This window comes from Eptesicus fuscus, chromosome 9, assembly GCF_027574615.1.
Source record: "Eptesicus fuscus isolate TK198812 chromosome 9, DD_ASM_mEF_20220401, whole genome shotgun sequence".
In the NCBI taxonomy this organism is placed as follows: domain Eukaryota; kingdom Metazoa; phylum Chordata; class Mammalia; order Chiroptera; family Vespertilionidae; genus Eptesicus; species Eptesicus fuscus.
Window position 1 is genome coordinate 63,308,781 of NC_072481.1, and position 22,839 is coordinate 63,331,619.

Sequence of the window (22,839 nt, forward strand, 5' to 3'; positions counted from 1 at the left end):
GGGAGGTTTTGTTTTCCTCCCGAACGAGAAAGCCAGCCGCGCATTTGGTGCCTGCCCTCTCCGCGCACCGCGGGTAAGGCAGTCGCATATTCAGCCACCCGCCCTCTCCGCGCTCACAGACCTTCGCACCTCCACAGCTCCTGAAGCTCAGCGTCCTTTTCTCTTTTATTCTAGTTGTAGAGCATCCACTCAGCCAGCTTTCTGGTGGTTCTGGGTGATGTCCGCTCTGTTTTCCAGTTGTAGTTTTAAAATTGTTGTGGTAGGCAACAATTAGGTGTTTACCTTATGCTGCCATCTTGGTTTTCCCAGGCTGACACTAGTTTGAATTGAGTTTCTGAGGGACAACTGGTTAATAATCAAAAGTGCACAATATCTACCTGAGAATAAATTCAACACAGTTTAATGCAGTGTTGTATGATTAAATAAAAGCAAACTAGGTATCTTGTATATGTCAACCAAATTAAAAATACATAAAGGAAATTTTTGGCATTACAGTTATGTGTTTAATGATTTACTCTACATCATGAAGCCTAAATCCCACCACTTGCTACAGGGAAACAAATTGGCTCAACTACACTTTGTATTCTTAAATATCTTTATATTTAAATTACATAGTTAAATTTAAATTATATTTAAGTTATAGAGTTAAATGATAGTAATTCTCTTTAATTTATATTTATAATATGAACAGGTGCAACATTTGTTTACAGTAATTTATGGTTAATAATCCCATATATAATAATTAGCAATTATGAAAGGCCTACCTTCTCTTTGAAATCATTGTTTAAAAAATAAAGAAGGCCAGGTGGAGCTTTACTCCCTTTAAAATGTGAGTCATGAACAAAACGCAGGATGTTGCACTTAACATGGGTCAGGGAATTTGTTTATGCATCAGAATTTGTCAAGAATCCAAAATGGAGAGGGACTCTAAAAAAAGAAATTGGGTGTTAATACTACAAACTTCTAGGGCCCTCAATTATTCCAATTTCAACCCCTCCAAGCAGTTGACATGGTTATTCACTAAAACACATGTTTATTGTAAATCCTATGGGAATAAAAGTGCATATTACTCACATGAGCTGATAGTTCATTTAAGGGAACTGTGCTAGTTAAATTCTTTCCTAAGGAATAGTCTATAATTGAAAAGTTTAGTACAATTCTATAGAAATGGCAAAGATGCACTATTACATCATGCAGATTTTCCCCCCTTTCTTTTGCCTTCTGGGCAGGGGGAAAACACAGGATAAATTCTTTGGTTTTTGTCCAGTTTTCAGTTTAAATTCTAAAAAAGATGAAACTCAACACTTCTCTTGGAAATGAGACTACATCATAACAGATTTCATTGTCAGGAAATTCCTCTCCACCCTGATATTCAAATCACATGTTCATTTATGTACCTCTCCCCACTTTTCCCAATAACAATTCTATTCATCTATTCACACTTTTGATTCAATTCATTCTATTTCTTGCCTGTTTTAAAAAGACAAATTTCCCTTTTAGATTAAATATGAATCCTTTGAAATGCCATTCAGTTGTCTCTCCAGCAGTACTGTGAATGACATAATTCTAAAGAAATTTTTTACTGAACGAGGGAGAAGATTCCTGAAGTTGCTTTAGGAAGTATTTGTATTTCAGACTGCAATAACTTATTTCCTATAAATCCCATTTCCACAATTTTATACCAACTGGTCTTTGTGGCATTACTATCTTTGGATTCTCTTCCACAATTTCTACCACAAGTTTTATATATTTGTGTTCTACAAGTTTCTTCTAGGCTCATCTTCTCATTATATATTTTTTCATATTTCCAATCTTTCCAAATCTCTTTAATTAATGCTTTTGGTTTCCATTTGGTCTAAAACTTATTCCAATTATAAACTAAAAATGGATATCACCAATATCCAATTTTACCTTTGTTTTCTTTTTTTAAATATATTTTATTGATTTTTTATTTTTTTATTTTATTTTTTTACAGAGAGGGAGAGGGATAGAGAGTTAGAAACATCGACGAGAGAGAAACATTGGTCAGCTGCCTCCTGTACACCTCCTACTGGGGATGTGCCCACAACCAAGTTACATGCCCTTGACCGGAATCAAACCTGGGACCCTTCAGTCCGCAGGCCAACGCTCTATCCACTGAGCCAAACTGGTTAGGGCTATCTTTGTTTTCTTAACCATTAAGTACACAGATGCAACACAGTTGTAATAATCTTTTACTCTTTTATAGTCATGCTGCAATTTCATAACTGTATGAATTCCAATAAAACTAGGAACATTTAATTTCAATATGTGAGATCATAATGTATACAGAGCTGCCATAAGGTATAAATTAAGCTAGGTTTATCATACATACACATATACATTCCAACAACACTAAAGAGTTCCAAGTGTTTTTCCTTCAGTTATTGCTGGATGTTTCAAAACAAAACCTAAAACTGGTCATCATAACACCCCTGTGTGGCAATGACAAGAGTGGAGTGAAAATGGGATAAAAGGCACAGAATTCATAAGACACAGCTCACTATGAGAACAAGTGCTGCCAAATTTGTGAGCATTGAAGGTTCAAACAATGATGTGGAGTTGCTAACTTTCTGACTGAATATAAGAAATAATAGCTAAATGTATTTATTCAGCCTTTATATAAGACATACTACTGGGTGCTACCAAGTATAAAAGACCCATTCATTTATCTCAAGAGGGTAAGTTACATATAAATATCAAAGGTAAGAACGGGCAACTGGTGGTTAGCTGGTATGTCACATGGTCTTTTGACACCTTTGTGGCTGACACAGGTGATCCTTGGGTATGGCCTTGTATCAAATCAGAAAATGTTTTAGTATATAACTGAGCATACTAAAAGCCAGGATCTAATTAAAATAAGCACGATGCTAACCAGGTGCAAAAGAGGGGTTGATAATAGGAATAAGGGCTCATAAGTCAATTCAAGAGGCTAGAAAACACATCTTTTTTTTTTTTTAAATTTAGATTGTTTACTTTTCAGAAAAACAAAAAATCGCACAAACCCATTGACAATACACCCCAATCATCCAACAGTAGTTAGTCAATGGATCGTCCTCTGCAACCTGGGATTTCCTTCCTCCACAAGTGCTCAATTTTCACTGCCAATGTTCTTGGTAGATTCACTTTTCACTGAAAAAAAATAAAATAAACATACAGTCAAATGTTTATACTGTTTCTATTTAGCCTGTTCTGTTTTTTTCTTTTCTCTTCTCCCTTCTGATGCATACCAATAGCACTGCTCACAGGGGTAGAGAAACCATGTCATGTCCCAGGCAGCCGGGATATACAATTCTGGCCACAGTAAATAGAGAAATGATGTCTGAAAGTGGCAATTATATTTTGTGAGGTAACATCCTTCCTGACTGTGTGGAAGACTTGGGAATGGTCACTTCACAGTGTGGTTAGGATCCCACACTCATACCACCGAAGAGATTGCGATTATCACATAGGCTAGCCAAGTGTGGTTTGGAATAAATTTTTCCATGGTATTTTTTAAACTTAAAATTGAGGGGCAGTATACGTTGAGTGAATGTGGGCTGACAGAAGACTAGCTAATCGCCATGTCCTTCCTTTCACAAGAAAGACGACACAGAGCAGAAATGGAGTTCCTTTAAAGGAGCTGCCTTGACTAGAGCCAGCAAGTCTATGATCACTCACTAAACTTGAGGATACTGGAGCACCTTTCCTCCCTATATCTATCCCCCTGGTGTAGCACATTTGCAGTATCAATATAAATGCAAGTCACTCTTTCAGTTTTGTTTTTGAAGACTTAGAATTTTATTTTATTTATTTTTTACTAGTGGCCTGGTGCATGATTTTTGTGCACGGGGGTGGGGTTCCCTCAGCCCAGCCTGCATCCTCTCCAATTGGGGACCCCTTGTCCCGCTGGCGGTCAGACATCCCTCTCGCAATCTGGGACTGCTGGCTCCTAACGGCTCACCTGCCTGCCTGCCTGATCGCCCCTAACTGCCTCTACCTGCCTGCCTGATTGCCCCTAACCCCTCTGCCTGCCTGATCTCTCCTAACTGCCTCTGCCTGCCTGCCTGATTGCCCCTAACTGTCCTCCCCTGCCAGCCTCATCTCGCCCCCAACTCTCCCCTGCCAGCCTGATCTTACCCCCAACTGCCTCTGCCTGTCTGATCACCCCTAACTGCCCTCCCTTGCCGGTCTGATCTCGCCCCCAACTGCCCTCCCCTGCCGGCCTCATCTTGCCCCCAACAGCCCTCCCCTGCCAGCCTGATCTCAACCCCAACTGCCTTCCCCTGCTGGCCTGATTGCCCCCAATTGCCCTCCCCTGCCGGCCTGATTGCTCCCAGCGGCCTCTGCCTTGGCCCCCACCACCATGGCTTTGTCCGGAAGGAAGTCGGACATCCAGAAGATGGCCAGTCAACCCGGTCTAATTAGCATATTACCCTATTAGTAGTATAGATAGATTATATAGGATAGGATTGCTTAAATGGGGTGAGGGTAGGGGGCCTTTTTCATCAGGAGGAGATGCTCTTGGCAGACAAAAATACATAATTCCTATATCTAGACTGATAGCCAGCCATATGCACTATGCTGCCAAACTGGTCATTAAAAAATTGAACCGTTTTCTTACACCTTATACCAAACAGCTGTTGCCCTTAAAATCCCTCCTTAGCCCCCACCTTAGGTTCTGCCTTCACAGTTTGCCCAGATTAGATTCTGACTGGCCGGTTTCTATGCCAGTCAGCATCAAAAGCTCCGCCTCCTAGGCAGCCATTGGCTCCTTGCACTTCACCCAGATTTGGTTCTGATTGGTTGGTTTCTATGCCACTCAGCGTCTCCAGGCCTATCAATGGGCCTGATCAGAGAGGCGGGGCTGATCAGCAGCCCCAACAGAGGCCCAAGAGAAAGAGAGGTGCAGCTGCTGGCCAGGCCCCGAGAGAAAGAGAGAGGCAAGGGCTGATCAACAGCTGCCACGGAGGCTACAGATCAGACCCTGCTTTTCTCTCCAGGCCTCTCTTTGGGCCTGATCCGCAGCCCCCTCAGCAGTAGTGCTGGGTTGCCTTCCAGTCGGTTGAGCCTTCGGTCGATTGGGTTGAGCCTTCGGTCGATTGGGATGTTACGGACCCTGGGTTTTTATATATTAGGATTGAACTTATTGGGGTGGCATTGGTTGACAAAACCATACAGGTTTCAAGTGTACAACTCAATAAAACATCATCTGCACACTGCATCATGCACCCATAGCCCGAAGCAAGGTCTCATTCCATCCACATTACCCAGCCCTTTGCCCACCTCCACCTACCCTCCCATTCCCCTCTCCCTCTGGCCACCACCACACTGTTATCTGTGTCTATGTGTTATGTATATATGTTTTTTGGTAATTCCTTCACCTTCTTTCATCCAGTTCCCAACCCCCCTTCCCTCTGACAGCTGTCAGTCTGTTCCATGCCTCTGTTTCTATTTTGTTTGTCAGTTTATTTTGTTCATTAGATGATATATATAATCTGGTATTTGTCTTTTCCTGACTGGCTTATTTCACTAAACATAGGGTATTTGTCTTTTTCTGAATGGCTTATTTCACTAAGCATAATATTCTCCAGGTCATCCATACTGTTGCAAAAGGTAAGATTTCCTTTCCTTTTTTTTTTTTTTTTAATAGGTGAGTACTATTCTATTGTGTGAGTGTACCACAATATTTTTATCCATTCATCTACTCAGGGACACTTGGGCTGCTTCCAAATCTTGGCTATTGTAAATAATGCTACAATGAACATAGGGATGCATATATTCTTTCAGATTTCTTAGGATATATTCCCAGAAGTGGGATCGCTAGGTCAAAGGTAATTTCCATTTTTAAGTTTTGAGGAAACTCCATACTATTTTCCACAGTGGCTGCACCAGCCTGCATTCACACCAGCAGTGCACGAGGGTTCCCTTTCCTCCAGATCCTTGCCAGTACTTGTTTGTTGATTTACTGATGACAGCCATTCTGGCAGGTGTAAAGTGATTTTAATTTGCATCTCTCTGATGATTATGTTTTTGTTTTTTGTTTTGTTTTTTGATCTGCAAAATGGGATCCAGAGTGACTACTCTAACTTCATTGTATGGTGAAGCTAAAAGGAAATAATATATAAAAAAACAATTAAGGTTAAAATAGAGATTATTTTGCTTGAGGCTTATAGCCATTTATCTCCACTGTGTAAATAAGAAAAATAGAGTTCAGAGAGGCAGAGCAAATGCTCAAGGGCCCAAAGCTAATAAGAGCTGGTGCTAGAATCATAAACCTGGATCTAGCCATATATTCCAATTGTCAAGTTCTTTGAGGTTTGCCAATAGTACCTAGATTTAAGATTGTACCAGCAACCGAACTGGTGTTTATGAGTAAGGCCTTGAAATAGCTTCCATCCAAGATATGCCCCCATCCTTGTGGAATTTTATAAACTCTAGCAGAGTCCTTCAAGTGTCTCCATATTATAAGTTGTTGTCTCTTCTGGCTTTCTCTGCACTTAATGCAAACTCTATTTAGCACCTATTGAACTGTAAAGTTTACATTTGTGTTCCTGAGATCTAACCATTAGCTCACACACACTCTGAAAGAGAAAGGAAGAGAAAGAAGGAAAAGGAGGGGTAAGGGGAGGAGAGAGAAGGAGAATGGATGAAAGGATTCATTGGCCCAACAACAGACTTACGTATGAGAAGCTGCTATGCCAGGTATTTTCACTAGTTCAAGTAATCAATTTTGGGTTGGATTCCTTCTCAAAGGCAGAGGCATTTTCTAATTTTGAGTTATCTTAGAACAACAGAGAAATATATTCTGCTGGTATTTTTAAATTAATGGGGCTTTGTACTATTTGGCATTGCAATTTTAGAACTTTTCCCCTTTCCTTGCTTATTGAAGTTGCCTAGTTGTTTTCTTTTAATAGAGCTCCATTCTTTTTCCTTAGACTGAAATGAAGCACACTTTCGTCAAGTCATTTGATCTACCAGTTAATTTTGGCAAACAAAGACCTGTGAAGCAAGTAACACTATTCTGATCACTTCATACTGGATTGAAATGAGATGGCTGATTAGCACTCTACATCTCCAATCTAGTGGGCTACCTTAACTGCTAAAACTTTTACAGTCAACTTTTTTCATTCCTTAAAAAGCAAAAAGCAAACAAACAAACAAAACTTGTCCGATTGCTCATCAATACAGGGAAACTTTGGATAAAGTAAATTAAAGCAATCTACAATAACAAACATTATAACAACCATCAACTGTGAAAACTACTGAATCCAAGCCCAGAAACACATGTTCCCAAAACTAGAAGAGAGACACCTTGTGCTATGAACTCAAGATTAAAAATTCAAGTTTTTGGCTTTGGAGAGAGAAAGAATTTCAAGGCTTTCCAAAGAAAATGCCCTATTCTTATATAACCCTTCTTCTGTATTAAGGGACCACCCTGAAGAATATCCAATGGTTTGAGAAGGTACAAAAAAAACAGACACCTTGAAGTGCTTACACAAAGAAATGCAGGTACAGGAAGGCCTGGCATTGTTTTTTAAAGTATGTGTACTTATGATATGACAACACTGGTATGGTCCTTCAAATCCTGTCAGATCCTCCTTAGTTCTTTGCTAGAGCAGCTCTAAACTATCCTCTATACTGAAAGCAAGAGTCACTCTGCTTCCTGTAGATAAGTCAAACATCATACACCTACCAAAAAGGAGCAAATGTTTCTTAAGAAGGTTCCAAGTGCACTACAAAAGTAGCTTTTCTTTTTGCTTCGTTACAGGAAGCCTTACTTCAATGTGCATTCCTTAAACAAGGTAAAAGAGGTGCTGTGTGTGCATGTTTATTTACACAGACAATGTTTGCCCTGGCTAGTAACCCACATTACTAAACAACTTTCCCTGAAACCAACATTTAGAGAGAGAGCTATGTGAATTATATTAAGGAAAAAGCAAGGTTTTATACAACTTCAAAAAAAAAAAAAAAAAAGGGAAACTGGTCATTTAAAAGTAAAATTTCTAATTTAATTTGAGGAAAAAAACACAGCTATTTCCAAACTGTAAAACATATAAAAAAGAATTAACCTTAAGATTTAGAAATCCATAATTGATTATTAGAAACTTTGAATTTGTTAATTAAAAATCTAGTTTCAAATTGTGTAACTGACACTTGGAAAATTTTTTTTCCCTATTAACTTTCTCAAGAATAAAAGCTATTATATATATACTGTCCAGAGAAGACCTTATATTAAAGGTTACTTCCTGTTACAGTCAATAATAGCAATAAAACCCGAATCACTTATTTCAGGTAATATTATCTTAAACAACAGAGTTCAATCCAATCCAAGGACTTTACGGTAACCTGGAGTGTGTCACAGTGAAACTTAGCCTGTACCTATAATTCTTAACTGAAAATGGTATCTAATGGTTTTGAGTTAAGGTAAGTAACCCCTCTCCCTTTTTAAAAGGAATTTCTGGATTTTATTTATCCTCTCTAATCTGTACTCAGAAACACAATTAGCTTAATCATTACTTGCAAATATGGATGTCATTTTATACACTAAACTTTTACATATACCACTTCCAGTTCGAATACTTCCAACTCCACTACTCACCAAAGAGGGAAAAGGAAAAGTATCTACTTAAAAAAAAAAAAAAAAAAAATCACTAAAATGCCAAGGAATATAGCCAAGGAAACAAAATTAAAGAAAACAAAAAACAGTGGGTTCAAAAATAAAAGGAGCCCAGCTGGCTTGGCTCAGTGGTTGAGCGTCAACCTATGAATCAGGAGGTCACAGTTAGATTCCCGGTCAGGGTACATGCTCTGGGTGTGGGCTCCATCCCCATTGTGGGGTGTGCAGGAGACAGCCAGAACAGTGATTCTCTCTCATCACTGATGTTTCTATCTCTCTTTTCTTCTCTGAAATCAATAAAAATATATTTAAAAAATAAACATAAAATAAAAGGAGATAAAGGGTCAAGGCAATGGCACCTGACCCTTATGGCACATTTTCTAAACGCAGTCCAAATTTGAAACTAATATTCTTTGCAACATTTCTCTTTCTATATGGTGGGATATTAAAAATGTTTTTGCATTCCTCATTTTAGGAATTTCTAAAAAAAAAAGTTTTAACTAGGAAGTAAATTTTTCTGATCATGACAAACTGTTACTGCTAGACCATTAGCTTTAAAGAAGACAAAAACACATAGAATTCATGTAAGACAGAGAGCATCCTTTTATAGCCAGGCATTTAAACTGGTTCAGTCATTTTAAATTGATAGCTTACATTCTCTCAAACCAGACAGAAGGAGCAGCTCATTCGTCACTTACAGTACTAACTGCAGCTATAGAGTAAACCTGTGTAAATCTACTGGGAAAACACATATGTAAGGTAATACAGATAGCCCTATTGCTTCAGTTTCACTAGGGTTATTCTGAACATTACAAGAACAAATTGATACTTACCTTCGTGAAGAACGTTCATGTCTTTACTGGATTCTTTTAATACCACATGTAATGTTGGGTATTCAATGATCACTTTGTTCCTCAAATTGTCAAGGAGACTCTTGTGAGGATCCAGTTCATAATATCTTATAATAAAAAAGCAAAACAAGAAAATGCTCTCAATATTAAAATTTACTCATAAATAAAACATATCAGAGTTCCTTACATTAAAAAAATTTTCAACAGTGATAACATTAAACCAGTAGCTATTTCCTTATAATATAGTAAATTTAATATTTAAAAAAACAGGTAAAAGAGCTATTATGAAGGTTCTAAAGCTAAATCAAAAGCATATTAAATAAATAGACATTAGGAAAGCTCTAGGATAAGTCATTAATTTTTATATCAAGTAAGGAATAAAGACTAACTTTAACATAATATCTACATTTTATGTATCATAAAATTATCTTGGATAAAACAATGACTATCTAAAAATCCCCCCCAAAAAACTTAGTTTGAGCCTTAAAGGGAAAACAAACAGCATTCCATGATAAATAATTTCTAGTAATATGTATCAGTAAAATAACTGGCTACAAAATACTTTTGTAAAGTGGATTAGAAAACTGTGGTACATCTCTACACAATGGAATTCTACACTGCTGTAAAAGAAGGAATTCTTAGCATTTGCAACAGCATGGATGGAACTAGAGAGCATTATGCTAAGCGAAATAAGCCAGTCAGAGAAAGGTAAATATCACATGATCTCACTCATTTGTGGAATATAATGAACAGCATAAACTGATGAACATAAATAGAACGAGAGACATAGAAGCATCAAACAGACTGTACAACCTATGAGGGATGATGGGGGGTGAGGGCGTAAGAGATCAACCAAAGGACTTGTATTCATGCATATGAGCATAACCAATGGACACTGACAGTAGGGGGGTGAAGGCTTGTGCTGGGAGGAGGGGATGGCGGGGGAGAAGTCAATGGGGGAAAAAAAGAGACTCATGTAATACTTTAAACAATAAAGATTTTTTTTAAAAAAAGTTCATTCCAATGATAGCTTCTAGAAATGTTATTGCCATACAATTAAATACGACCTTCCTTTATTTAAAAAATTAAAAAAAATAGATTTAGTTTTCTGAATGAGGCAAAAACACAAAATTTAAGAAATATGGAGTTTATTAGCCATGGTATATGTATGACATAGCTGTCAAATGTATCACAGGTTATTTGATGCTCATATTCCTCAAGATATGAAATTCTCATGCCATTACTTAAAAAAATGTGAGTTGATTAAAGATGCATTCCTCTAACATGCTACCTTGCCTGCTTTCTGGAATAGGAGCGAAAGGGGTGGGATTTCAGCTGGCTTACTGGGACTTAGTTGCATATAGGAATGTGCTGGCATGTGAATATCATGTCACGTCAAAGAGGAAACAGTAGAGAACATGTCCACCAATGCAGCACGGAAGTTCTCTTAACTTTTCTTCTCTATCTCCACCAATGATAGATGATATTCACGTACACAACACACATCCCAAGGGATACCCAGCCTGACAGCTGTAACTCCACCTCTTCCCCTCCCGCCCCCAAAAGCATAATGGAATACAAGTGATCAAGCGTGAAGTTATCACTGGGATACACTTGAATCTGCTGTAGTTTTAAGAGTAAATCCTGCACAAACCTTGCTATTTCTTAACTAGTAACAAATTATTTACTTCATAACCTGCAGCTGACTGAGACATGTAGCACACTTACTAAGAATTCCTGGTATAGTGATTTCTTTGTTCTAAGTTTGTCCCGTGTCATAGTTATCAAATGAGAGAAAACAAAAGTACTTAACAAAGTAGAATGCAAAGGCAAGCCCACTGTAAAAAACTGATTTCTTTTTAAGAAGTAGATGACAAGTGAGAGAACAAATGTAAAACCAAAACTTGACTTATGTTTGCCTGACCACAAACCTCACCCCTGAGATCAAGTTCTTCATTTTAGAATCAGAATTTTTTTTTTGTTAAAACTCAAAATGCAAAATACTCAGTTTTCCTAAACCAGCCACCCTAGTGCCCATAGGCCACAGAACACATACATTCTTTTCCCTGTGTAATGTATTACAGATGTGCTTATGATACTTTAAAAGTGGTTCCAGCATACAAGGATTAAATGTTTCACATCTTTTAAACATTATTTCCCTTTGAAATATGTAGCATTTTTTTAAAAGTTAGCAGTAATTATACAAAAGAAAATGAGATTGAATTAGACATCAAAGTATAACATGAACTTATAAAATAAAATACAAAATGGATATAACTACATTTTTAAGAGAAAATAACACTTGAATTATCAAGTAGACACTTTTCAAACAGTATCCTATAAACACTTGCAGTAACTTATCTTCTGTGCATTTTAACGGAATCATCAGGCTTCTATTAAAAGACATTTCCCAAATAAAGGAATGTTTTCCACTTATTTCAATTTTTGGTAAATAATTTTCTGTGTATACCTACTCTCTTAGGTATTTTATTTCTTTCCACAATATTAAATATTCAGTAGAGTTCTATAGATTTCCAAAGCTGGAGCAATTAAAAAAAAAAAGGATTTCTTCAAAAGCCACATGGTAATCAGAGCCTAATATTATTGCTGATACAGTATCAAATAGTTCCCAGCATAGGAACCTTTAGATACTTAAAAACTACCATGTAATAATCTACATATTACTTCAATCTTAAAGCTATAATGATTACACTTGCTCATTTATTTTTTAAAATTTGGTGCCTATTTTATTTGCCAACCAGGCACTGCAGAAAGCATTTAGGATGCAAATATTTATGAGAATTTATAATGAATGATTTTTAAAATATTTTATTCAAATGCAATGGAAATCTGGTATGTTGTGTGTTTTTTATTAGAACCAATGAATTTTATTAAATGTTAACTCTAAAATGTTGCAAACTTCTAATCATGGCAATATTGCTATTGACTGCCAGTAAGCTTGCAGGCCTCAGCTTTCCGGTCTGTTAATTAAAGAGGTCAGACTGTACTAGATAATCTTTTAGCTGAAATTCTGAGTTTCTTTGATTTTTCTGCTACTAGTGGTTATTCTTAGTCTACTAAAGCAATTTTCAATTGGTGTGCTGCAAGAATCTTTAAAACGAGCAATACCTATTTAGTCAGGGGCATTACCACTTTTCCCTTATACTGTCAAATAAAAAAAATGACAGTATGGTGATTACCAGAGGGAAAAGGGGGTGGGGAGAGGTAGAAGAGAGTAAAAGGGGGAAAAACGGTGATGGAAGGAAATATGACTTTGGGTGGTGAACACACAATAAAATATACAATATGACGTATTGTAGAATTGTATCCCCGAAACTCATGTAATTTTATTAACCAATGTCTTCGCAATAAATTCAATAAAAAAACAATAGTCAACACAACAACAGCTGTCCAGTGTGAATGAATCAAAATTATGCCTACGTTTTATTGTCAGATTGGCAAAAAATAATGTATTTTTTGGCGTGCTGCAGAATTTTAGTATTTAGTTTATGTGTACCATGCATGAGATGAAAAAGGTTGAAAATCGCTGACCTATGCCATGAACACTGTTTTACATTCATATTTACTTAACAACACATCCTTTTAGAAACTTTAGCTTAGGACAAAGTCATTGAACTTCTTTAGTAACAAAGAATGCCACTTATTACATAAGCATTAAAATAGATATTTGCCATTTTATGCATTTTACATTTTAAATGCAGCCTTGCAACATTTAGTACAACCTTCAAACCATTATTATTATTTTTTAAATCATCTATACTGTTCAAAGTATTTCAGATATCCCCCCTCCAATGACCTTCTCCTGCCCAATCCTGCCCCTTCCCCAGGCCTTCACTGCACTACTGTCTATGTCCATGAGTTATGGCATCTATGATAAGTTCTTTGGTCAATCTCTTCCCCGCCCCGCTCCGCACCCCTTTTTCCTCTGAGACTCCTCATTCTGTTGCATGCTTCCTATCATGTTTACTTCTAAGAGAGTAAAAAGCACTTTGAATGTTTGTTTCCATTATCTTGAGGCAAATTGTACAGTGCAACTTGGCACTGCCTAAAACATTTAGACTTTAGCTTCTTTGCCAGCCATTAAGTCAGTGAATCCTAAGAGACAGCTGTATCTTTTTTTAATTTTTCAAAAACTCTGGTGTTCCCATTAGTAGAATGGCTCTGCTACCATAAGACAAACTACTTAAGTTTGGAAGAATTAAGATACCAACATTTGTCTTTTCTTTTACCCTTAGGGACGCTCTCAGACATTTCCTCTTGTTATTTCACTTGCTTTCCCTCACAGGCTTGCTGGCTGACCCTGCTCCAGGCGGCTTCACAGGGGCATTTGAAGGGCAGCATGGCTCAGTAGGCTAAACAGGTGTTACAGTGATTGACGTTAGATAAATAAAAGTTGTCTCGATATTTAAGGGTATGTTTTTAATCTTGGCTGTGTTACTAACTTTCAAAGAAACGGGCCATGTTCCTGAAGTTCTTTCTCTGCACTTTATTAGCAAATTAGGGGGTTTTAAAAAACTTCTCATAACTCAAAAGGAGACAGAGAATTAAAAGAAAAAAATGAGTCACAAGCCACTTTATTTTCCATCTGATCACTGACACTCAACCTCTTGTATCCCCTAAAATATACTGGAACTAAGTCTGAATATTCTACAACTTTAACAATATACTAGCAGTACCTAGGTTACAGATTATTTTCCACCATAAAATAAGATCACTGATGAGGTGAACACCAAGATCCCTCCAGCTCTAAAATTCTGCAAGTTTTGGATATGTATCTGCCAAAGGTAGCACTTAACCTATATTCTTCATAGTCACATTTATTTATCAATATAGGGTTCTGGGTTAAAAGTGCAACTAACTGATTCCAAATGTAAAAAGTTGAATCTTCAGCTATTTAAAAAACATAATCCTAATATAAATCAGTTTATTGTTATTTGGTTTTAAAAGTATAGCTCATTCTGGCAGAAGGGAATTCAGTAAGGGACCATTTGATGACTAGAAGACATTAGCATCAACCTAGAAAATGTCCATGCACATGAAAGAAATATGTAGAGGGGGTACTAAATATTTGTGTCATCTCAGAGAGAACATGTCCAGTGATGGAATGGGTTTCATGTGTGGGATTCTGCTTGAATCAGTTTTATAATAAGAATTATGAACTTAGTTCTAGGGAAAAAAGCTCAGCTAGTTGGCATAGCTGGGTAAGTATTTGCAGGACAGATGCAAGCACAACTTAAGTTTCAGTGGCTGTATGCTTGAGAATCTAACATCATGTTGAGAGTTAAAATATATTTCCCAAATTTTGAGAAAACTTTCATTTTATATTTCACATAATTCCCTTAACCAGTAAATGAAATATACATTTGAAACAAGAGCATCACTAAGTAAACTGTAGATTTATAACCTGCTAAAAATTTGACCATCACATCACTTTGGATCTATCCTTCAGTAAATTTATCCACTCTACTTATGTTCTTAATAATTTGTAATCATATACATTAATTGTGTGATTACAAACTATTAAGCAACATAAGTAGAGTGGATAAATTTACTGAAGGATAGATCCAAAGTGGCGTGATGGTCAAATATAAATATACTAGAGGCCCAGTGCATGATTAAATCATGCACGTGTAGGGTCCCCCTAGGCCTAACCTGCCATCCAGGCCATATCCACTGCCCCGCAAAGCCTAGCATGCTCCGTGGACACTGCTAGCAGCCTGCTCCCCGCTTTTGATGGCAGGGGGTCCGCTGGTGCTGGAGCAGACACACAGCTTCCCGCTTTTGATCGCAGGGGAGCTGGCTGTCTGTCTGCTGGTACCAGAGCGGACAGATAGCCAGCTCCCCTGCTTTGGCTTTTGATCGCGGGGGAGCTGGCTGTCTGTTCGTTGGTGCGAGAGCGGACAGACAGCCAGCTCCCCCGCTTTGGCTTTCGATCGCGGGGGAGCTGGCTGTCTGTCCGCTGGTGCCGGAGCGGACAGACAGCCAGCTCCCCGCTTTCGCTCCCCACTTTTGATGGTCCACAGCAGGACGTGGGCTCGCTGCCCCAGAGGCCCCTTCTGTGCTGCAGCACAGCCATGGCGCAGACGCTGAGCTCGCGCAGCCGCTGGCGACGCAAGCTCAGCGTCCCACCGGCCCAATCGGCCACCCCGGCCACGCCGAGTCCCGCCCCCTGCGCCTCCCGCTGGCCCAATCGTGGGCGTAGCGGAGTGATGGTAATTTACATATTACCCTTTTATTATGTAGGATATATACACACACACACACACACACACACACACACACACACACACACACACACTAGAGGCTCGGTGCATGAAATTCTTGCACTCCAGGGGATCCCTCAGCGCAGCCTGCGCCTTCTTGCAGTCCGGGAGCCCTTGGACATCCTTAGTGCTGCTGTGGGGGTGGCAGAAGATCCCTCCACCACCACTGCGCTCACCAGCTGTGAGCCCAGCTCAGGGTTTTTGGCTGAGCGGCGCTCCCGCTGTGTGAGGGCACTGACCACCAGGGGGCAGCTCCTGCACTGAGTGTCTGCCCCCTGGAGGTCAGTGCACATCATAGTGACCAGTCGTTCTGCTGTTCGGTAGATTTGCATATTAGCCTTTTATTATATAGGACTAGAGGCCTGGTACACAAAATTCGTGCATGGGGGTGGGGGGGTCCCCTCAGCCCAGCCTGCAACCTCCAATCCAGGACATCCCTCTCACAATTCTGGACCACTGGCTCCTAATCGTTCATCTGCCTGCCTGCCTGGTCACCCCTAACTACCCCTCCTGCCGGCCTGATCGCCCATCAGTGCCTCTGTGTGCCTGTCTGATTGCCCCTAAGTGCCCCCCTGCTGGCCAGGTCACCCCCAACTGCCCCCTTCCTGCTGGCCTGGTTGCTCCTAACTGCCCCGCCCACCAGCCTGGTCACCCCCAACTCCCTCCCCACCCCACTGGCCTAGTCGCCCCTCACTGTCCCCCTTGCCAACCTAATCGCCTCCAACTGTGCCCCCCTGCCATCCTGGTCGCCCCCAACTGCACCCCCCCGCCAGCCTGATCACCCCTAACTGCCCCCCCACCAGCCTAGTCACCTCTTATTGCCCCCTCCCGCTGGCCTGGTTGCCCCTAACTGCCACCCCCCTGCCGGCCTGGTCGCCCCTCACGCACCCCCCCCTCCCCCAGCCTGGTCACCCCACACAGCCTGCTGTTCAGTCATTTGGTCGTCTCTCACTAACCCCCCTGCCAGCCTGGTCACCTCACGCAGCCTGCTTGTTCAGTCGTTTGGTCGTCCCTCACTGACCCCCCTGCCGGCCTGGTAGTAGGCAGCCATCTTGTGAGGGTGTGACGGTCAATTTGTATATTACCTCTTTATTATATAGGAGGATACTCTTCATATGGAATAATGACATGATTACTTGAAATTTCTGGGTGATTCAGATATTTCATTTTAGTCAAAGAATGTCAACCTCCTCCCCAACCAGACCTCTCACTGTAGTTTATTATAAATACCAAAATTATGAATTCTATGTGTATTCCTGTATCCACTGTCTGCTCAGTCTTATAAACATCTAGCTTATTCCTGACTACCTTGTGTACAGGGCAGGGGAGCAAAAATAGGTTTACTGTTGTTTGTATGGGAAATAATAAACTAATTAATAAATAATAATGCAAGAATAAACTGTTCCATGTACTCACAACTGTAAACCTAGTTTTCCCCATGTTGTATATACTTGCTTCCTAGAAAGCCTCACCTTTTCACCTCTAGTGAATACCTAGTACTTTACCTAGTACATTCCCAGTGTTTAGAACAGTGTTTGATAAGTGGTAGATCTCAGTAAATATGTGTTGAGTGACAAATAAGCAAACAGTTGAATAAAGGAACTCAGAAGATCTGCTTTATAGTCCCAACTCTGCATCTCCATGAGTGATCCTGAGTAAGATACTTAACTTCTCAGAGTTGGAATGTCTTCACCTGGAAGACAAAAAAGACTAGAGTAGTTCTTGCTAACTCTAAAATAATATTCTATGATGTAGTTGACTCATGAACTATTTGACTAACTTTTAAGCAAAAGCTTCTCTGAGGGACCTAATCATATTTTGAAAGTGACACTTCCTAATAAAGATAAAAGATCTAAGAGTCTGTACAGATCAGAATTTTGTATTCAATTTAGCACCAAAGGAGACATATTATGTTAACAGGACTAAGGCTAATTAAAATCCCCTATGTTAATTAGGAGAAAATCTATGGAGGAAGAGGGATTTTAAGAACCAATAAATGAGGGGGGAGCTAGAGTTAGCAAATGAAGTGCCTAGATATTTAAGGCATTGTGCAGCCTGTAAGAATGTTTGGAGGTGGATAAGGAACAAGAGAGAATGCTTACTGAGTTTCTACTTAGCTTTTAGATTTCTATTAGGAAACTTGTCCCAATGAAAACATGGTAGTTGATTATTTGACGGTCATCCCCAACAAATGGGTTTATTTCTATAAACTACCATTACCTAGCAGACTACCTATACATGATAGACCCAAATAAATATTTGAGGAATTAATTGATGAATAAATGCCAGGCACTGTGTTTATAGCATTTTCAAATGTATTAATTTTAATGAAGTACAAAATATATCTCTACAAGATAGGGATCCGGCTCTAAGAAATTGACTTACCCAAAGAAACCAAATTACAGTTAAAGTTACAAAGCCAGGATTTTTACTCAGGTCTGTTTGTCTACAAAGTTTATGCTTTTTCTTCTATTAACTAGTTTCATCATACATCATGAACGTAATTCCTGAAAAGTATGTCATTTCCCTGCTAGAGATCCTAAATTACCAAGTATAAAATCTTATTACTGATACTAGTTTGGCAAGTTACACTTTAGAAACATTTTCACCTGTTACATTTACTCTTTACAAACTAGCTACTGAATAGTTATCCTTTCCATCACACTGATGAGGAAAACTGAGTACCCTTGAGGAGTCACAGCTCCATAAGGACCAAGTGATAAGATTGGAACCCAGGCCTTCTGGATTTAAAAGTAATTGAGCTTACAGTGAGAATAAGAAAAGACTGAACAAGGGGCATCTAGAACAAGTAAGAGCCTTATAAGGCCCTCTGTAAGGCGTTTTTTAAAATGTATAGCTGGTCACTATTTTATCACATTCCAAAGCTTTCATATCATGAATAGACTAGGATTCTTTACCAGTGCAGCTCTGAACTGCTGAGCTTTCTGAATGGAGGCATATGTCTGTACTAACCAACTCATGACTAGTGCCCCATGTCAAACATGTATGATCCTCATCTACATGGATACATTAAAGTGCCAAAACAAAGTGCAGCAAACTGCTAATTCAATTATTGTATTTTTAAATATGAAAACTAAAAGACACAGCAATGGATGTGGTGTGATGAGATCTAGACATCTGGAGCTTAAGGTTTAATGAGATATGTAAGTGAAGATAGCTTCAAACCAGGATTTGGAGCTGGGGAGAAAGGTTGAAAATACATCTAGATTTAGGAGTTATTTGTACAGAAATGACAGTTGACAATATCTTAAATAAACAAGCTCCTGAAACTTCATAATCTTCCAATATCCCACTTATGTCAAAAGAAATGAAAAACTAACATGATTGGGTACCTGCACCCTTGTGGTTAGTGCCTGTCTGAAGCACAGCTAATCCTATACAATAAAGAGGTAATATGCAAATTAACCCTCACGCCCTCACAAGATGGCTGACTACAACCAGGCTGGCAGGGGGGTTAGTGAGGGACGACCAAAGGACCAAACAGCAGGCTGCGTGGGGTGAATAGGCCAGCGGGAGGGCCGTGAGGTGCGATCAGGCCGGCAGCAGGGGGCAGTTGGGGGCGACCAGGCTGGCAGGGGGGCAGTAAGAGGCAACCAGGCTGGTAGGGGGGGTGCAGTTGGGGGCAATCAGGCTGGCAGGGGGGGCAGTTGGAGGCGATTAGGCTGGCAGGGGAGGCAGTGAGGGGCGATTAGGCCAGCGGAGGGGGGACAGTAAGGGGTGACCAGGTTGGTGGGGGGGCAGTTAAGAGTGACCAGGCCAGCAGGGAGGGGGCAGTTGGGGTAACCTGGCTGGCAGGGGAGGCAGTGAGGGGCGACTAGGCTGGCGGGCAATTAGGGGCAACCAGGCCAGCAGGGGGGGCAGTTGGGGGTGATTAGGCTGGCAGGGGGGGGGCAGTGAGGGGCAACCAGGCCAGCAGGGGGGGCAGTTGGGGGTGATTAGGCTGGCAGGGGGGGGGGGCAGTGAGGGGCAACTAGGCCAGCAAGGAGGGGGGGTAGTTAGGGGCGACCAGGCTGGCAGCTGCGGGTAGTAAGAGGAGAACAGGCCAGCAGGGGGGCAGTTGGGGGTGACCAGGCCGGAAGTGGGGGGCAGTGAGAGGTGACCAGGCCGGCAGAGGAGGATAGTTAGTGGTGACCAGGCAGGCAAGTAGGTGAGCGATTAGGAGCCAGCAGTCCAGGATTGTGAGAGGGATGTCCGACTGCCGGGGATCAGGCCTAAACCGGCAGTTGGAAATCCCCCCAAGGGGTCCTGGATTTGGAGAGGGTGCAGGTTAGGCTGAGGGGACACCGCTTTGCATGAAGTCCATGCACTGGGCCTCTAGTCCTATATAATAAAAGGCTAATATGCAAATCAACCGAACAGAGGAACGACCAGTTGTTATGATGTGTACTGACCACCATGGGGCAGATGCTCAATGCAGAAACTGCCCCCTGGTGGTCAGTGGGCTCCCACAGGGGGAGCGCTGCTCAGCCAGCTCACAGCTGGCGAGCACAGTGTGGGTGGTGGGAACCTCTCCTGCCTCTGTGGCAGATGGACATCCCTCGAGGGCTCCCAGACTGTGAGAGGGTGCAGGCTGGGCTGAGGGACCCCCCCCCCCCGCCAAGTACACGAATCTCATGCACCAGGCCTCTAGTCTACACTAATAAAAGAGAAACATGCAAATTAACCATCACTCTGCTATGCCAAGCCACGCCCACCAGCCAATCAAGAGCGAGTAAGCAAATTAACCCAACCAAGATGGCAGCCAGCCACGGAGCTGGAGCAAGCAGGAGGCTTGGGTTACTCCAGCAATGGAGGAAGCCAAGCTTCCCGCCTGCTCTAGCCGGCCCTGGTCTCCGCTCAAGGCTACAAAGTTTCAATTACAGAAGATAAATAAATCCCAACAAAAATGGCGGTGGCCACGGAGCTGGAGAGAGCAGGAGGCTTGGGTTACCCCCGGCGATGGAGGAAGCCAAGCTTCCTGGCTGGCCCTGGCCTCTGCTCAAGGCTACAAAGTTTCAATTATAGAAGTTAAATAAATCCTAGATACTTGCTTCCAGCCAGCCCTGGCCTCTGCTCAAGGAGGCGCTGAAAAAAAAAAAAAAAGAAAAAGAAAAAAAGGAGGGGCTGGGACCTTGGGTCGCTGGGGGATGATCAGGCCAGGATGGTACGGAAGGGGCTGTTGGGGGTAAGCAGGCCGTCAGTGGTGGTCAGTTGGAGGTGATCAGGACAGCGGGGGGTGGGGGGGCAGTTTGGAGTGAGCAGGCCAGCAGGGGGGCAGTTGGGGGTGAGCAGGCCAGCAGGGGGGGGGGCAGTTGGGGTGATCAGGCTGGTGGGGGGGCATTTGGGGGCGAGCAGGCCAGCAGGCAGAGTGGTTAGGGGCAATCAGGCAGGCAGGTGAGCGGCTGGAGCCAGCAGTCCCGGATTGTGAGAGGGATGTCCAACTGCCGGTTTAGGCCCAATCCCTGTAAACCGGCAGTAGGACATCCTTCAAGAGGTCCCAGTTTGGAGAGGGTGCAGGCCGGGATGAGGAACAACCCCCCCCCATGCACAAATTTCGTGCACCGGGCCTCTAGTATTGAATATAAGAGTATGCATGTTGCAGAAATGTAGAAAATTATTACTTTTTTTTTTTTTTAAAGTAATACATAATATAGTCAACTGCTAGCCATATAGAACTTTTTGTCTTAAACCTATTTCTTCCTTTTACTAAGGAAGTAATCTGTAAGATTAAAACAAAAACTTATATTCAGAGTCAATTCAATAAGATGTTGACTTGAATGCTGCACTTCATAATACATAATACATATTTACGGAGAATGATATGCTTGCTATGTGCCAAGCAATGGGCTCAGTAGCTGACAGGCATTGTGTCAGAGTAATTTTCACAACAATGCAGTATCATTTCTATCTTGATCCAACTTTCAGATAGGAAAATAGAAGCTTAGTAACTTTCCAAGGTCTGTATCAAATTTGTAACATTATTTTGACTTTATAGAGAATCTACTTTGATGTAGGTTTTTGAATAAAAGCAAAAAGATTATTTCAAATGTCACATAATTTGGGTTAGGTTTGAGAGACAGTGATTTAATAAATTTAATATTTGTAATCCTGAAACTTTTGCTCTACAAAGTCTAGTCTTGAATTTTTAAAAATAAGGCCTACTTTTCCACAGATTATATATTCTGAAGAAATAATATTACTATTTCTTACTGGAGTGATATAATCTCACCCTAAAGGAATCCTAATAATAATAAAGTATTAGTATGGAAAGGCCATTCTTTTTTAAAATAATGTTTCTGAAAATGATGCTACTTCTACTTGAAACTCAACATACACTAAACCTGCCCAGAAAACAGGCCAATCTCTCAGATAACAGGTCCATGCCAGAAACCTCAGTCTCCTAGGCTACATGTCTGTTTTCTGTAGCCTATTCATTCTTGTATAAACTCCAATTTTTATTTACATGTGTGGAAAATTAAATATGCTTAATTAACACGTTAAGCGCCCAGCCTGTTTTGTCTTCCGGAAGGAAAGTATAGTGTCAGTCACCGGTGACTGACAGGGTGCTTAATGTGTTAATGGCTTCTGAGTAAATTTGGAAAAAAAAAAAAAAAATCATCCCACTAAAGCTTAAACCACATCCTTATCAAAACTAGGACTTTATACAAATATCAAAGCAGCAAAGTAAACATAAAGAATAGAAAATGTACCTAAGCTTCTTTATGAAAATAAACTATTCCATTAATAAGTAAAATTATAACAGAGACCTAAAATTTAGTAGATTTGGAAAGTTACAACTGCAAGGGCAGTAGGAAAGCTGGGGGTATTCTAAGCTCATCAGTCACTAATAACTTCAGTGAGCAGCAGAACAATGCCACCTCTGATAGTGCCCTGCATTCCTGATGAAGGCTTTTCTGCTTCAAACCATTTATTTACATTCTGAGAATAGAAAGCTGGTAAGAAATGATGTGGCAAGAGAGCAAATGTGGCCTTGCTAACAGGCGCCTTATGTAAATTCTCCTCCCCTGGGAATGTGAGCCCCACAGAGGCAGGAATGATTTTCTTACTGATATCACCCTAATGTCTA

The 22,839-nt window shown here is 40.7% G+C and overlaps 1 protein-coding gene across 1 annotated transcript in view; it reads right to left on the reverse strand.

Moving 5' to 3' along the window:
- Positions 1-1,756: 1,756 nt before the first annotated feature.
- ZNHIT6 (zinc finger HIT-type containing 6) overlaps positions 1,757-22,839 on the reverse strand; it is a 63,367-nt gene continuing 42,284 nt past the window's right edge. Inside the window, exons 9-10 of the mRNA XM_008139487.3 lie at positions 9,451-9,575; positions 1,757-3,150 (exon numbers count right to left, since the gene is read on the reverse strand). Of these exons, the coding sequence (XP_008137709.2) occupies positions 3,110-3,150; positions 9,451-9,575 (166 nt within the window). The 3' untranslated portion in view covers positions 1,757-3,109. The remainder of the gene's footprint in view (positions 3,151-9,450; positions 9,576-22,839) is intronic.